Source organism: Plectropomus leopardus, chromosome 8 (genome assembly GCF_026936395.1).
Source record: "Plectropomus leopardus strain MGB_pleo_1.0 chromosome 8, ASM2693639v1, whole genome shotgun sequence".
Lineage (NCBI taxonomy): Eukaryota > Metazoa > Chordata > Actinopteri > Perciformes > Serranidae > Plectropomus > Plectropomus leopardus.
In genome coordinates, this window is record NC_142183.1 from 16,146,178 (window position 1) to 16,164,285 (window position 18,108).

The window sequence follows — 18,108 nt, forward strand, 5'->3', positions numbered from 1 at the left end:
GCTTTTTTGTTTCTGTTGTTGTTTTTGGTGTATTTCTTCAGATTATTTTATATATTGACATTATGTGTCTTGCATCTTGCATTATCTGCCCACTGCCTTTAATTTTATCCAAACTCTACCCTAGTTTGTTTTAGCTTGAGTTCAATAGTACTGTTTGTTTTTCCGTTGTTGTATAACAGTTTATGTATTCCATCTGCTTTGCTTTGTTTGTCAAAGCACATTGTAAACACTATTTTTAAAGGTGCTATATTAATAAATTAGCATTATCATTATTATTATTATTATTATTATTATTATCATTATTATTATTATCATCATCAATTTTTTTTGTTTTACCATCTTTTTTAATGTTGTTTTAAACGTGATGTTAAAATGATCATTTTTCAGTGTTTTGGTATATACTCAAAAACATTTGTCGTCCACAAAAAAATATTTCAGGTTGGATTTGTATAAATGCACAAGACTCCCCTCTGTTTAGCGTTACCTGTCAAGTAGTTCCGCATTCGTAACGTTACATGAAAAAACACTACATTTCCCATAAGTATACAGGGCTGGGATTTTTTTTATACATAAGTGGCACATTGGGTACCGTAGTCTTAGACAGATAAAAAGTACAAGCAGGAAAACGCATCAAAACTATATTTCCCAGGCGACATTGCGCAGGATGAATACGGAAATATGCGAGTTTCGTGGTGGAAAAAAGTTCTCATAGTTGTTTTCATGCCAGTGTAGAAAAAAGTCGTGCATCAGTCGCTTCTCGACTATTATTAAGATCGTGTTGAAGCCGTTTGAAGACACCAAAGGTAACATCACACTGTAAAACTGGAGCTAAAGTGAAGCGATTTGCTCATTTAGACTTTACGTGCTAACATATTGCTGCAACGGTAGTTTTGTAACACTCGTTTCCTTTAACAGCTAACAACGGTTACGCGTTAGCTTTTTATGTTTTTGTTTGTGTACGCGCAGATTTACATGATATTAGCAACCGCCGTTAAATGGTAAAATAGCCCGTCAGTGTGCGCTTTTGCTCGTTTGCAAACCTCTAGAATAAATCCAGATTAGAAATTTGTGTAGATTAGCTACAGTGGTCCAAATCCTGTCAGCGCTGTCAGCACCGCTGCCAGCGTTAAGTAGCAGTTGCAAAGATCGAGCAACGTAAATTACAGAGAAAGTACCGCGCAGTTTTACTTCTCATGCGGTATTTGCTCTTAAAGCATAGGCAGATCGCAAAACTTGGTCTCATAGCTGCAGTTTTGTATCTACAGTGCAACACATTGACTGCAGAGAAATGCCTGGCATGCTGCTGCTGAGTGCCACACCTTGTTGAGGTGTAGAGTTTTTGGGGAAATGAGAAAGCGAGCTTTAGGCATTAAAGGGATAGTTCGGGTTTTTGATGTGGGGCTGTATGAGATGCTTACAGTCAATGTATTACATACAGTAGCTGGCAGAAACAGACGGGGGGTACACTGACTGAACATAGGTATCTCATATAACCAAACTTCAAAACTTTCCCTTGAACATAACCACAGTTACCAGAGCACCGCCCTGTTAGTCATCATGGGAGAGCAACCACAATGCAGTCGATTGAGGCTGGTGAAATGAGCAGTGTGTTGGAGAGCATGGTGAATCCACAAGCTGGAGGCAAAGCAGCATCACACCCATAAGAGAGCACCCGCAGGCGGCATCACACAGAGAGAAATATTGTGTCTGATGGGAGGATCACTGCATGCCTGATTATGTCAGTAGGCACAGGCGAAATGGTATTTATGAGTACACAGATTTGTGTGGGATTATCAGCCAAATCTCATATTTTAGTGACACTTGGAAGAAATGCGGTTGCATGGCTAAGCAGAGTGACCTTTAAGGAATTTGCCCTAGGACTAATGGCTGATGTCATTATTGATAGCCTATATCTATTGATTATTTTTCTTATGGACAATTTATTTTTTGGTCATGGGCAGACAATGACATGTACATTTAAGGTTAATTAGAGCGTAAACAATGTTTAGAATTGTGTGTGACCAACAATAAAACAAAAAAAAAGTTTTCATATAACTTTTAATAATGACATAAAAGTATGGCTGCAATGATTAGTTGATTAATCAAACAGTCGACTGAAAGAAAGTAAAGCTACTTTGATAATGGCTTCATAGTTTAAGTCATTTTTCAAGCAAAAAGTGTCAAACATTTGCTTGTTTGTCCAGTCTTAAATGAGAATTTGCTGTTTTGCGTTGTCATTTATGGTAGTTCATAAAAAGATTTCGCATTTTGGACTGTTGTTTGAACAAAAAAAGTAAACTGTCACATTGGGTTCTGGGAAATGGTGATGGGCATTTTTCTCATTTATTTGACATTATAGACTACATTAATAATCAATAAATTGTAGCCCTACTTACAATACATATAGGCAAGCAATTACTTTGTTTATAACTTTTTTTTTTAAAGTAATTTATCAAGAAAACTGTCAAGGACTCACTGTTCTCACTCTCTCAAATGTGATGATTTGCATCTATGCTTCAAGTCACTCAAAACTTTATGTCTGTTTGGGGTGTCAACTGTACTCGCTCTTGATGTTAAGTTTAAAGAACACACAATTCATATAAAAGCTACAAATAAATCAACAATAACTGTAATTTAGCTGCAGCTCTAAAATTGTTCCAGTATTTACTAGGGGTGTAAATCTCTGGTTTCATCATGATACGATATCATATCGATACTTTGGACAATGCGATATACCGCGATACGATTTCGATTGGTTCTGATTGAGGGGCCTGCAATCAATATGGGCATAAGTCTATGGCATTTTACATTGCAGAAATTAGCTTAGCGGCTAGCGGACTTTTCCTCTACTCATAACTCAACCAATTTACTATTATTTTTGCTTTGTCTTACTCACCGCTGGTTTAAGTCCCCATCTCCCGACAGGACAGATGATTTTCAGTCTGCATGCACGTTTTTTCATCGTCGAAACAGAGACGCTAACGTGTTAGCATGAAGTCAGTGAAGTGGCCCTGCAGGCACGTCGTGTTTCCTCAGTACGGCTTTTGTTTACAGATAACGTGCGCTGTTGACTCGCAGTTTCGCCGAAAACAAAACATTAACACATTGATTTTTTCTTCCCAAATAAACGACTTTCTCCTCGTCATCTTTCTCTCGGCTGCTCGCCATCATCTGCCGGTGTGTCGCATCAACAGGTGGTTGAATTTCCTGCCACAGAGACAGATGTGTTTGAAGCGTCTGAGAGCAGCCCGACAAACCAGCAAATAAACATTTTAAAAGTTTCGCCCCACTATCTCGTTCATTTGACGGCGACTGTTCAAACATTATGACAAGAAACGATTGCTGGGCGTTATTTTTTGGTCCCAACATGAACATTTCAGCCGTTTTTAGTACGAAAATATCATCACTGGTCTCGCGAAATGGTAAGAGCAAATGATCCCCATCTGGATTCAAACAGGTGATCAATAATATGAACCGGTAATACAGCGTCCTCTAATCACAGGCAAGTTAGAGCCAATGAATGGTGATGCCAGCCAGGTGCCCAAAATCCTCAGTACTAGTTTGACATCCTCATGAGTAAACGTTTCATATGATGCAACTTTAATGCATCTTAAATGTTTGAGCATATTGAGGTAAATTGTATTGTACACTTTGTAAAAACCCTGATAATGTTATCTATGCCCCAGATCATTTCACTTTACTACATTTGTGTATACTTTTATGTATTAATGAGTACTATCAAATATAATTGTGATGAAAGACATACAAGTCTATAGCCTTCAGTAGGCTATAAATTTCAATATATGGAGGACATATGTTGTATCACAAGTTAACATGAGTGGATCACAAGTTGCCACAGCCGACACGCTGAGATCCAGCTGGGTATAAACAACTCAGACTGCAGTATGTTTCGCCTCTAGGTATAGACCACGCAATCAGCTCTCACATCTATATATCAGATTAGTAATGTTGACCACAGAACATTTTGTAAAGGATTTGATGTTAGCAGTGTTTTGAACAGCGATTGATGCCTATCTTGTGATTTCTCCACAGTATGAGCGTAATGAGGTTGGAATTGCAACTACAGCCTCATGCACATCACCTATTAATTCCAAACTTTGTGGGATTTATTACATATTTCATGCATATTTACATTAAACTGAGATGAACACGGCTCGGGTTGACAACATAGGTGACTGTGTTGATGCAATACTGCAAACGTCAGTAAGTTGTTTACAAAATGTACCTGTCGTCATTCTTATATTTCTATAATTTATCATTATTTACCTGATGTCGATTAGATCTGAGAGCTGTCTGTACTTTGATACAGCCTGTAAGTTACACATACAGACAGACGTGTTGGCGTGTAACATGAAGCTCGCTGTAAGTAACGAGTGATCACATCTATGTTACATGATCGCTGCTCATGTAATCGATATATCGATGCAGATCGACGGATCGTTACACCCCTTGTATTTATCTCAATCTGGTGTTTCTGTCTGTGATGTTCGCAGGGACCAATAACCTCTGAAGGATGCGGAGCGGACCAGGCCCAGTTCAGATCGTCACAGTGTGTAAGGAGGAGCACTCCTTCACTTTGGACACCGAGGCTTTGTCTCGGGTTCTGCTGGCTCCGGAGGTCCGAGACAAACATGTGGTGGTGCTGTCTGTGGCTGGAGCCTTTAGAAAGGGCAAGAGCTTTCTGCTTGATTTCATGCTCCGCTACATGTATAGACGGGTGAGTGACACTGCAACACGAGTGTCTCACTTCTCCACACATATTTTACTCCTCATATCTGTCTACAGTTCTGCAGAGGCCCAGATCACACACTGAATGGGGACTTATTTGATGCTGAAGTATTGTCAGTTAAAGGGGAACTTTGGTATTTTTAAACCTTGACCCTGTTTTCCCATGTTGTGTCTGCTGAATTATTTTACAGCAATTTTTGGTCCGGAAAGTGGCGAAACAGGCTGCAATGTAATCCCTAGGGGCGACTGTGCACCGTCAGTGTGCGTCCATTAAAAGTGCTTGTTTTCACCACTGACAGGAGGTGTTCAGACACCTTTGAGAAGTATTTAAACTTTTAAACTCCAAGAAAATTTGATGTTAATTCTTTAGAAAACAGCGGAAAAAGGCAATGAGCAATTTGCAAAAAAAATAATTAAATTAGTCGATTTAGGACATTGCCTTTTTTTAAAAAACATTACTTTACCCTTTTTGGTGCTAATTTTCATGTAATTTTCTTTTACCTTTTTACCAATTTCTTGCAATTATTGAGTATTTTTTTCTGACATTCCTCATTGCCTTCTTCCCATGTCTTTAATGACTGTTAAAAATGAAGAAAACATAATATAGCCAGAGAATTGTACAAAAAGTTCCAAAAAAATATCCATTTCATATACAAATATCATATCAGATGCAATATAAACAGGAAATAACCTGCTTAAAATTCATGCAGATCCCTTATTTTTCACTGTTGTTGTCACTTCACTGTATGTTCACTTCACTTCACTGTTATGTAGGGTTAGTTGTAAAGTTTATTAGCTGCTTAGTCAGGCATTGTCAGTTTATTTAATGGTTTAAAATGAGTCCCTTCAAGAAGAAATTTGGGAACCACCGGTCTAACCCAACAAACTGCACTCCAACTCTGACCAGCGTTTCCACAACTGTTTCTTTCTGCAACAACTCGCTTCTGTCTGGATTTCAGAACGAGACTGCTCCTGGAATAGGACCTAGTCACAATAACTAATTTCTCTGTGGGTTCATTTCTGTAATGTTGTCAGATACTGGGAATAACAATCGGAGCCCATCGGTGGCAAAAAGAAAAACTTTTTAAGGATGCTAACTGACGGTTAACAACTGTCCATAGGGATTTTGCTGTTTTGCTGCTGTGGCCGTAGTGATCTCTCTTAATACTGGACCAATTTAAACACTGCTGTCTCCATTTGTCATTTAGACACAAAAACATGGGAAAATGTGAGCGCTAATGATACTAACCAGTTCGTCCTGTTGTGTCTGAAGGTGTGATAACCTATGAAATAAATAAGTCTGTCTTTGAATGAAACAACCAGGCCCATCCCTGCTGTACCATGTGAACTAACTCGTTCACTTCACAGGAATATTTGAGAATTTAGTCATAACCTTCATTAAAGGGTGGAGTTGATGTGAATGCCGTCAGTGTTTTATACATATCTCGTAAGTAAAGCTAATGCTTGACATTGCATTTGCTGTGCCCTTCAATAAACCCCACTGATACTTGTAACTCAATTACCATTGCTGCAGTGCCACCATCAGGCCAAACCTTGGGCATTTAATGTTTGTGTCGTCTAACCAGTGCAGTGGGAGAGAAAATTAAGACTTTACTGAGGTCTACACTCCATGTTTGATGTTGTAAATGATGCAGAGCAGCTGGAGTTTCTTTTAACACTTCAGGGTAAAATGTCTGCAGCTGCTGCTATATTCTTCAGGATGATTAAAACTGCATGACAAGGCATGTTTAATTTTTTTTAAATAATGCACAGAGTTTGAGAGAGAAGCCCCAGCCTGCCCCTGACTGATCTAGAAAATGTACTTTGCATTTCTGCAGGGTGAAGAGAACTGGCTGGGTGACGACGATGAGCCGCTGACTGGATTTTCTTGGAGAGGAGGTTCAGAACCAGAAACAACAGGTATCCAGCTGTGGAGTGAGGTTTTCCTTGTCACAAAGGGCGATGGGACAGAGGTACGTTAATTATTTGTTTATTTTTGTCCTATTTGTATGCCTGTGCGTCGTCAGATGTTTGCATGTTCCTTGAAAACTACAGAAAAATCAAAAAGCATATGAAAGGTCTTGATTTACTTTAGTCATTAGCAAGTTTTTGTTTCTTAAAATTCATTCACCTTTACATCCTTCATCTTTGTAACTAATTTTGGTAGTCTGAAATGCATGTTTGTAGTGCAAAGAATTTAAATTTACAGAGCTTCCAGCTTAAATCGAATTATTTGCTCTCTTTTTTCAGCTTTATGTCTTGGTAAATTTTTTTATTTATTTATTTATTTATTTATCTATGGGGTGGGGGGTGTAGTTTGAATAAAACAAGCAATAACAAGAAATTGCCTTGGGTTTTGAGAAATTGCAATGAGCATTTTAAAATATTTCATAGATTTTATACACTGAACAGTTAATAAATTGATTGAAAACAAAGTCAATAACAAATATATATTATTATAATTATAAAGAAAAAACTGTTTGTTGTAGCCTTGCATGTTTGACATCAGAGTGCAAAATTGATTTTTTTTTTCAGCCGGCCAAATGGCTAGTGAATGGTAACAGTCAAGTGTTGATGTCATGATCTACGCTGTGTCTCCTGTAGGTAGCAGTGGTGTTGATGGACACTCAGGGAGCCTTTGACAACGAGTCCACCGTGAAGGACTGCGCCACCATCTTTGCCCTCAGCACTATGACCAGTTCCATACAGGTGACTGATTTCCTCTGATTATCACAGATTATTTGATAATTTAAATTCTTGTAATGTGTGCTTACATAGTTCCTTTTTTCTAGATCTACAATCTGTCACAGAACATACAAGAGGACGATCTGCAGCAGCTACAGGTCCGTTTACGTTAATATTAAATTAGTTTGGGTCAGTCTGATGGTATTTAAAGCAAAATACCGGCTTTAAGAATTATCAGCTAAGACAACATTAAATTAAAGACATTTTTAATATAAGCTTCTCTGCATCTGACTAAAGGCTGTTTTAGTAATTTTACTTCTTAAAGGGTTAGTTCAATATATTTTAACTTGGACCCTGCTTTCCCATATTTTTGTATCGAAGTGACTGATGAGATTAACAATTTTTGAGTGTTTTTTTCCACTGACAGGCTCAGATTATTATTCTAAGTGTCTGACAACATTATGGAAAGGATCCCTACAGAGATAGACCTTTTTGTTAAAAAGTAATATAGTTTTTAACCAGAAACAGCCCCCAAAATCAGCATTACCAAACCCACCAGACTCCATTTAAATAAACTGTCATTCCTGCATATATATATATATAGCCAGCACATTTTCACACCTAAACTGTGTGAATTAAGAGTTTGTTTCAACCAAACCACACGTTTGTTGGAACAGTGGACAAACCCGAAACGGCTTTTGTGAGGTTTTATTTTATTTCTGTCAACTTTGAATGAAGTGTGTTTTATGGTTAAAAAAAATAACTGTTTATTTAAATGAAGCGTGGTTGGTTTGGCGATCACAATTTCAGGGCTGTTTCTGTTTAAACTTAAAGGATCTTACTCTTAAACAAAAAGGTCCAACTCTTTCGGGAACCTTTCAATAATGTTATCAGAAACTTGTTAGATATTAACAATCTGAGCCTGCCAGTGGCAAAAATGAGCACTTAGTGGACATAAATTGGCAATGCACAAACACCCCCAGTAGTTAAACTGCAGCCTGTTTTGCTGCTGCTGTCTGCTGCACAAAAATAACACAACACAACTTTACACAATAATATGGGATATTATGGTCTAGGATTAAAATTAAATTACTTAGCCTTTAAGATTAGGTGTGCTCCAGATTTTTGCTTCTCAGTATTAACTTTGAATAACGGCCTCGTCCTCACAGCTGTTCACAGAGTATGGTCGCCTTGCCATGGACGAGATCTTTCTGAAGCCCTTTCAAGTGAGTTAAACCACGAAATGTGATGAATTTGTTACTTACGTTGTTGATCTGTTTCGTGGTGGTTCACCTTTCAGTTTCCTCCCACAGTCTTTGATGTTCCTGATCAGGGACTGGAGCTTTCCCTATGAATACAAATACGGGTTTAAAGGAGGCGACGATTTCCTGGACAAACGGTTACAGGTACCAACGCTGTCAGGTTAAATTTGTCAGAATATAATCGATACATCTGGCTGATCTTAAACACAGAGTTTGAGATTTCACCTCACTATTGCTTTCAAAGGTCAGTGAGTCCCAGCACGAGGAGCTGCAGACAGTGAGGGAACACATCCATTCATGCTTCACGGACATTTCCTGCTTCCTGTTACCTCACCCTGGTCTGAAGGTCGCAACCAGCCCCGTTTTTGAGGGACAGCTCAGTGGTAAGAGCCCTCGTTTCTCAAGCTATTCTGCTGTGTTAAAGGTCGTTTTTTAGCAGAATGGCTAACATATTAGATGCCATCTTAACTTTTGGTGTATTTATTTTGTCAGCTGTTACCCCCGAGTTTAAGGAGCAGCTGAAGAGCCTGATCCCTCAACTGCTGCATCCCGATCGTCTGGCTGAGAAAGAAATAAACGGAAACAAAGTCACCTGCATGGGTCTGCTCGAGTTCTTCAAGGTAACTTCTTCTCCATCTAAGTCTTCCTGCTTAACCTGATCCAGTTATTCATATCTGATGTTATTTTTGTCGTACCAGGCTTACATCAAGATTTACCAGGGAGAAGACTTGCCACAGCCAAAGACTATGCTCATGGTATGTTTAGGATTAACAAAAGTTTTAACAAGCCACTGACTTTGTTTTTTCACAGTAGGGTTGTGAGATCAAACTAATCTTCACAAATGAGCACTACTTAAGCTAATTTTAATAAACAAATAACACTATGGTCACATGACTTAACAATGCCACCAACACAAGACTGTGAAGCCGCGTCCAGTGCGGCTCTGCATGATGACTCATTTAGCCACTTGTCCCCTCAGCTTCAGTTAACCTTAGGTCTTCTTTCAGGCTTCTAACCAAAAAGCCATTCAAAAAAAACATTTACGCTGAGACGAGGGAAGTGGAGGTGCAAAAATGCTAACTCGTTTCCAGATTTAAGGACTCATTCCTGGAGCAAGCTACGGAGAAGATGTAAACTTAAAAATAACTGACAGGATAAGGACATGGTGAAGACCTGTACACAAGCTGTATTCACGTATAAACAGCCTCGTCCTGCATTAAAAATGTACCCAGTTGAAACAACCAAGGAGCTAAAAGAACAGTGGCCAAGCATCAGGGAGAAAAAAAACACTGACTTTGTCAAAAACCAAGCCTACAAAGTGTTTATGATTGTTAGAAACAAAAAAAAACATACAGAGAATCATATTAAACTTACTAAAAATGTCAGTAAAATTTGTTTGTGATGTAATATTCCCAGGAAATAATCTGCTCAAAATTCATCGAAATCACAAATTTCACACAAACTTCCTGCAGTTATTGCGTTCACTATTTGGGTTAATTGTGCATTTTATCTGTTGTTTGTATTTTTATGAATTGAGTTTGAGTTTGCTGAATGATAGAAAAGTTGTACCCTCAGAGAAAAGTGAATTTTGTTTTTTACTCTAATGCATTTAACATAATGTCTATGACACTAGGCTACAGCAGAGGCTAATAACCTGGCAGCCGTGGCAGCAGCCAAAGATCTGTACAACAAGAACATGGAGAAGGTGGGTTAAATGAAAAAGACGATGCATTAACTAACACCTCTTCACTTTGTTTATCATTTTTGGTGTTGTGGTACACGGAAGCACCACAAATATAATCCTGGCAACGAACGTTTTTTTTCTTTGCTCTCTAAGGTGTGTGGAGGAGACTTACCCTACGTGGCTCCTGACTCTCTGGAGGAAAAGCATCAGTTCTACTTGAGAGAGTCTCTTCACAACTTCTCCTCGACCAAGAAGATGGGCGGACAGGACTTTTCTGACCGTTACCAGGCGCAGCTGGAGAAGGAGCTGGAGGAAATGTGGGAGTCACTCAGCAAGCACAACGAGGTAAGAAACCATTTCATAAACAGAAAATTTACGCCTGTTAAAACATTGAAATAAACATCTGAATCCTACACAGAAATTCTATAGTTAGTTCAATATTGAAGTTGCTGTCCATATATTAATCAAGTGTCAACATTTTAAAATTTTACATTCAACAGGATTTAAAGAAAATTATCGTTACATTTAATTTATGATGTTTAATTATTTTTGGATGCGTGTGTATGTATATATCCCTTTTTTCCTTTACGCTTTGTATTTTTTTCATGTAAGTCTGTTTTTGTTAGATTAACGTTGACTCACTGGTTACTTTTTTGCTCTTCTGTTGTCATTTATCTTTTGTCATATTTTACTGTAAAATTTTAATTTAGGCGTTTTTGCTTGTTTTTGTTAGCACTTTTGTTCTTGTTTGTTTTCAAGTGGGGGGGTCAGATTGTATAAGCCTCTGGCTTCTTGACTTCTCCTGACACATTTTTTTATTCTTTTATTCATCTGGATTTTGTGCATTTTTAAATTGTGTATAACTAAACTAAACTAAGTTTTCCACTTAAAATAATGTTTTGATTGTAGTATATTATCATTGCCTGCATTGCTGTTTATGGCAGTCTTACTAATCACATAATCATCTGTTATTTTCTCTTTGCTGTAAAAAGTCAAAAAACCTCTTCAGCGCCTTCCGGACTCCTGCAGTGCTGTTCGTCCTGGTGTGCCTCCTCTACGTGCTGTCAGGTGTGCTGCTGTTCGTGGGCCTCTCCACCTTCGCCCTGGTGTGTGACTGTACTCTGGGTGTGGTCATGATGTCCATGCTGACGTGGGCTTTCATCCGCTACTCTGGTCGGTACCGGAATGTAGGGGGCGCCATCGACCAGGCCGCAGGAGTCGTCCTGGAGCAGGTGAGAATAATAATGGAGATGATGTCTGACTGTGTGGTTTTTAGAGCTTTTAGTGATGTCACTAGTCCTTTTTGCCAATGCATAACCACATAAAAGTCACTAGAGGGAGCAATAGATGAAGAACAATTTAAGCACAGTAACTGTTAAGACTTGAAATATGCTCACTGCTGTGCAATAATAATAAATAACAATACATTTTATTTATAGAGCCCTTTTCATGGATTTCAAAGACACTTTATATATGTTAAAAACAATCATAAAAATATAATACACTAAAAGTATAGAACACATGACTTTATTCAAACATTACAAGCAGTTTTGAAAAGGTGAGTTTTAATTAGTGGTTTGAACTGGGAGAGGTTGGTGCAGTCCTGAATGTGTTTCTGTACGCAGTTTATTGGTAATCTGCAACAACTTGAGACACAAAAGGGAAAAAGAGGCGTTTCAGACACTGTTCGACCATCTGAACAGCACTTCTGAGTGTACTAGTCACTTTGCTAGATGCTTGACAATGTTCATGTTACTTTTTGCTAACTTTTTCTTCTTTTGGTGCAGCATTCAGTGGGTTTATGAGAGTAAGCTCTGATAAACTTGCAACCCCAAAAGAGGCTAAAAAACTGTATATATGCAGAGCTGGATGATCATTATCTCTGGGTTCTTTAAGACAGTTTTATATCAAAGGGCCCTTCCTTTTTGCTTCCTGTAAAATGCAAAAATAGTTTTTGATGACTCATTTTGAACTTAAATTTAACCAATCGTATGTGATTTGGGGTGACTAACTAACCGGCCCGTCGTATATAACCACACTTGACCATTAGCTAGTGTGGTTAACCAGCAGAGCCGTATCATAGTCTGTTAAAACACAGAATGCGGTTGAGTTTTGATATATTCATTTAAAGCTGTAGTTAGTAACTTTAATTTAAAAAACAAAACAAAAACTTTTCAGTACTGAAACTGTCACTACACCTACAGAGCACTAAATGAGACAGATAATCTGTGAAAAAACGTCATGTTCCTGCTCTATAGCCTTGTAGTGCTTGAAATCACCTTACACGAAGAAATTTCACCGCTGACTTGTTACAACGACAGCATCCTATTACAGCACCACGCCCAAATTCAGTGAGATCTTCAGAACTACCCATTCTTTCACATGGCTAGGTGTTAGATTTTATACAGTGGGACTGGGACAATGCAACGGGACTGAAAGAAAACCCTGAATTCAGTGACCAAGAGGTGTGGCCCAACACGTTTGTTCATATAGTGTAACTTTGAGGTCTGTGTGCTTTTTTTCTTCTATTAAATAACAGACACAATTTTAAAAATATACCCTGGAACCAACATCAACCGAGCGCAAATGGAAAATCAAATGAACAATGGTGAGAGTCTGAAAGCCCTCAGAGGCCTTTTAGAGTTCAACTTAAGGCCTCTTACAGAGATGAACCCAGAAGTGGTTTGAGTCGATCGACTTCCTGTCAGGGTTAAACATATGACGGATGAAGTTAAGAGGTTTCAGTGAGTCAACCACAGCAGCAAAAAACCAGAAGTTGGCAAGTGCTACAAGACACGTTTCACAGGCCATCAAATTCATTTTACAGCTGAACAGTTAAAAGGCTGCTTGAAAGCAGCGGGGATAAGGGGTTGGGCTTCGGTTTGTTTTTTTCTCGTGCTGGTGATCAGCACATCTGAGTGATGCAATTGAATGCGCGTTAGCATGTTGGATGTTTTTCTAGACGCTACAATGGTGGAGCAACACCGACACATCGTCCGCGTCTTGCAGCTCTCCCTCAGTTGCTGTTGTAGCTGACTGGGAACCTACAGGCAGGTCTTTCTAACCCTGGCGTTTCATTTGAGCTCAATAACAGCACTTTGTTTAAAATTTACAGGTAGAGTCGCACTTGTTAACTTTGGTCTCACATTATGTGCGGCAATCTATACAGCGTATTCTGCATGCAACTGACTTTACCGGACCATGACCTCATGCTGTAACAGTCTGTCATGAAAATACAAACAGCCTTACATTTTAATGTTTAATTCAAATCCCTCTAGTGACTAAACCCCAGCTGCATGTTGTGTTGCACGCATTAGCATGTTTCACTGTGACTTCAACTTTTGCAACTCCTTTCACTTAGTTGTTAAAGGTGTACTATGCAGAATGGTTGGTTACTGTTGGTAAACATGTTCTCCAGTGAAAGTGAAAGTAAAAGCCAACCACAGATTCACTCGTTTGGAGTTTCACCTCTCTAAATGTAGGTTTCTTTTTTTGCACTGGGTCTCTCTTAGTCTTGTACCTCGTCACTACCTTTTTATGAAGCTCTGACTTAAGCGCCAAGGGGGTAAACGCCCATAAATGTCCCAAACAAGGAAATGAAAAGAAAATACAGGCAGAGGGCAGAGTCTCTGCAGAAAACTACAGCGCAGCAATTTTTTTTTTCCCTTCAAAGAAATCTTGTATGGTATATATTTAAAGACTGTGTTTATTTTTTAAAAACGCATATGTAGACCTTTAATTAAATAACAGACAAAATTTTAAAATTATAAGCCGAATGCAACATCAACAGAGCAATGATGCAAATCAAAACTAACAATGGTGAGAGTCTAAAAGCCGTCAGAGGCTGTTTAGAGTTCACGCATCTTACAGAGATGAAACCAGAAGTGGTTTGAGTCGATCGACTTCCTGAGACATTTAAACATATGAAGGAGGAGGCTGCGCGGTTTCAGTGAATTAACCGCAGCAGCAACCCCACCCCAAAAAAAAAAAAAACGGAAGTTGGCAAGTGTTGCAACAAACACACCACACAGTGTGCCGTCAGACTGACTGTATTCCCTTTTTTCCCTCCTGTGTTTTCAGGCCACGGTGGTGTTGAACAAGTCGAGAGGCGCAGGCGCCAGTGACCAGAAGAAATCCAGTTAGAGGACTTCTGAACCTTCGTAGTCTCGATGCAACGCTACCGGCGCACAACACAAGCACACATTCAGCACTAAAGCCTTATCATGCCACCCATTGGAGCAAACATGCAGCTCAACCACACTGGCAGTTCAAACATGATGCCAATTCACCAGCATTTCTTATGCACGTTACTCTGCCTGTTACAGTGCAGGTACAGAGGTGAATGGATTCACTGAGGCAGGCAGTTAAACCATCCTCTTATTGATACTTCCTGTCTTAAATTGCCACTGCCATCATTTAAAAGTTTACAATTGGTCTTAACGGACAAGTCGATGTTTACCTTAAAGTTCTAAAAACAATTTCTTGGTTGTATATTGCTTAAACAGGGGAAGTCAGGGTGATTTTCAAAACAAAGCTTCTGCAGTATATCTTTAAAATGTGCTGGCTTTACAGCTTAAACATTTATACATATTTCTTTGTGGCGATATTTTTTTTACTTTGTGGCCTTAAAAACATTCCATTCTGTTTGTAGATTTGCTTTATATTTGATATAAGCTAGCATCTCTTGAAGGGTGAACTGTCACTACTTTGGAAGGAGAAGAGGTTACGCACTTTCTATATAGCACAGCAGAGTTTTGGAAGCGACACGTAATGGGAGTTCAGTCGAATCTCATTTGTTTCAAGTGCTTTGCCATTTATTCCTTGATAGAAAATGTGTACACTTTATAGATTTTGATACTATGTAGGAGAATCTTCAAGCGATATTATATACAGGAGCTTCTATTCTGCAACATTTTCCAAAGATGAGAAGACGTTATTGGAAAACTCAAAGGTGTTGAACGCAAACATAATAAAACTAGCAACCAGTTAGCCAAAGAGTTAGCTTTAAATGTTGGAGTTATACGTTGGACTTGTGCTCAGTGGCTACAATGAACTCAGTTTGCCACTCAAACGTTGCGATTCTTGAACATGGAACAAGTAACAAGCAGGATGTTTAAACAGACAAAACACAAAGAATAAACAAAAAAAAAAAAAAAAAAGAGTGAGTGGCTTTTTGAAGACTGTAGCACACACGGCAAGATTATGATCATTTATGGTAGCTGTCAGAAATTCTTAAAGGGACAGTTCATCCGAGAATCAAAGATGTATTTTTCCTCTTACCTGTAGTGCTCTTTATAGATCTAGATTGATTTGATGTGAGGTATCAGTGGCTTGTGGTGCTCAAAGCACGCAATAACATACATTTAAAAAACTCGCCAGCAATGTCTCAGTAAATGCACGCTTCCTTCTGCGCATTGATCTGGTTGGTGGATGTAGTTTGTTAGAAAGAAAGTAGTTCACACACGAAACTCAACAACAAGGTTTGTGGATTATCTTGAGTAACTGGGTCATGATTTCTGGGAAGAGAAGTTGCTGCTGATTTTTTAAAATGTGTTTTTTAGGAGCTTTGAGCACCACAAGCATCATCTAGTTCCACTGTATTGGAGAGAAGGCAGACATCTCTACAGCAGATGTCTCCATCACTCTGCAACTCACACCAAAACAATCTTGATTGATAGACAGCTCTAGAGGTAAAAGAAAAAATCTGTATTTTTGATTTTGGGATGACCGCCCCTTTAACATGTAGTTGTGCAAAACTTAGAAGTTAATTTGCGATGCGATGCTTTCAGTGGCCATGCATAGCCTGATTTCAGCTCCACTGTGAGAAAACACTGTCATACATCACTGTGATGCATTGGTGATCAGGCTGCAGCCGAAATGGGATATTTCAATTATTTTAACCTTTCGTCATTATTGTGATCATTAGTAAACTCTTCAAGAAAACTGAAAAAAAAAAGCTTTTTCAGTACGAGAAAGTGTTTGTTTTCGGTAAAATAATCACTGTACATGGCGATCAATCCAACTTGAGACCATTGCGTGCTTGAGGTGGAGCTTTGAAAGAATTGCATGTAATGGTTGCATAACATAAACTGAAACCATATTACAGGAAAGGAAAAATAATATAGTAGCATAACATTTGGGCTTGTTTCTTACCTGCAGCTATTTAAGCAAACAACCAAAGTTTTCAGTCACACAGGGAATTGAAAAGCTTGACTACACAGTGGATTTATTAGGTTTTAGTTTTCTTTTTTTGGGGCCAAAGCAGGGCTTCTCAGGTCAACTCAATGAATCGGGCATTGGATTAAAGGACTCTGATTATTTGCAACTATGCCCTACATCTCTGAATATGAGAGGCAGATTCTTTCAGATTGGAGAAGTGGAATGGCAAGCATTTAGCGTTGTAAAATAGGCCTTTAAAATGCCATGAGATTAAGTGACCTGAGCATACGTAGCACACTGTAATGATTTTGCATTGAACTTCAACAACTAACCATACATGTCCTGTGCTCCAATACAGCGTGGACTCACAAAGAGCTTATGAACAGTGCTTTAATCTCACAGCGACTCATGACGCTGTATTTATAAGTCATAAGAAGACAGGACCATAAATGTAGAGATTTTTGACCATCATTTTGCACATTCCATGTCTGTCTCTTTCCACGAGAGGAGGAAATGTCAAGATTTTTTACAAGCACCTTCTATTGCACTCCCTCTCCTCTTTTGGTGCGTTTTGCACGCTGCTCATTCCAAAAGTGAATAAATGCATGCAATATTGTAGTTACGGCTAATGTAATCATCTCTTGCAGGGGAATGGTGGCCTTGACTTGTGAAATGCTGTTTTCTAAAGAATAAACGAAGCTTGAAACTGTTAATGCAATCCATTCCTTCAATTGTTTTTTAATTTGATCAGTGTGGTCAGAGATGAAACTCTTACCACATTGATACAGTTGCTGGTTCACCATAAACAAACAGTGATCCAAACCGCAGCATATTATCTCTGATTTCATTCATATTTTACAAATTTAACTGCTTGTCAGGCTTTTATTTTGTTTTGAGATCTTAAGTTCATGTAATTGTAGAGGCATGCAATGTTCTGTTTTAGATTGCATTTGAATATTTGACTCAGATTAGATAACATCAGATTAGATTAAACTTCATTGTCATTGTACAGAACACGAGTACATAAAATACAGTTGAGCATCTAACCGTGTAAACAGCAGCAAAGTGCATCTAGGGTAAATATGAATAATTGTACAAAATGAATTAAAAAACGTAATGGATATGTATGCTGTGATGGGATATAACCATTAAATATGCAATTCACAGGTCCACTTTGTAGGATTTAGGGACATCTATAGATTGTTGAAGGGAAGACATTTTTTTGTAGGTCAACCAGGAAGTTAACATCTCACTGGTTCCCTCAGTAAAAACCTTATGGGATTTTTGAATGGGACTTTCGACTATCACCGAAAATAAGCTCTGTGATGAACACAAGTTTATGAGATTTACACGTTTAGGTCAGCATGATAATCTTCACAGATGAAGATTATGACTATGAAAGACTATGAAAATAAGTTATTAAACATCAGAACGTCTTACATTCTGTCAGATAAAAAAAACTGCAGTTTATTTGATGCACATTAAATAATGAAAGCATATAAATAATTCTGTTTGTGTTTTTCTGCAATTTTAATATTTGGTGTCACACCTGTGTAAATGGGAAATGAT

The 18,108-nt window shown here is 38.4% G+C and overlaps 1 protein-coding gene across 1 annotated transcript; it reads left to right on the top strand.

Annotated features, from left to right (window-relative positions):
• The first annotated feature begins 650 nt into the window (after positions 1-650).
• On the top strand, positions 651-17,252 carry atl3 (atlastin 3). Its single transcript, XM_042493566.2, has 14 exons — positions 651-803; positions 4,515-4,738; positions 6,588-6,722; positions 7,354-7,458; positions 7,542-7,592; positions 8,604-8,660; positions 8,748-8,840; positions 8,941-9,079; positions 9,189-9,316; positions 9,395-9,451; positions 10,330-10,401; positions 10,534-10,725; positions 11,373-11,612; positions 14,461-17,252. Exons 2-14 carry the CDS (start codon positions 4,535-4,537, stop codon positions 14,521-14,523), a joined length of 1,536 nt encoding a protein of 511 aa, XP_042349500.2. The 5' UTR covers positions 651-803; positions 4,515-4,534; the 3' UTR covers positions 14,524-17,252.
• Positions 17,253-18,108: the final 856 nt, after the last annotated feature.

Coding starts and splice junctions, on each gene's coding strand:
- atl3 (XM_042493566.2), top strand. CDS start 4,535: ATGCGGAGCGGACCAGGCCCAGTTCAGATCGTCACAGTGTGTAAGGAG. Junction 7,593..8,603: donor ACGATCTGCAGCAGCTACAG/GTCCGTTTACGT, acceptor TCGTCCTCACAG/CTGTTCACAGAGTATGGTCG. Junction 9,452..10,329: donor AGCCAAAGACTATGCTCATG/GTATGTTTAGGA, acceptor CTATGACACTAG/GCTACAGCAGAGGCTAATAA.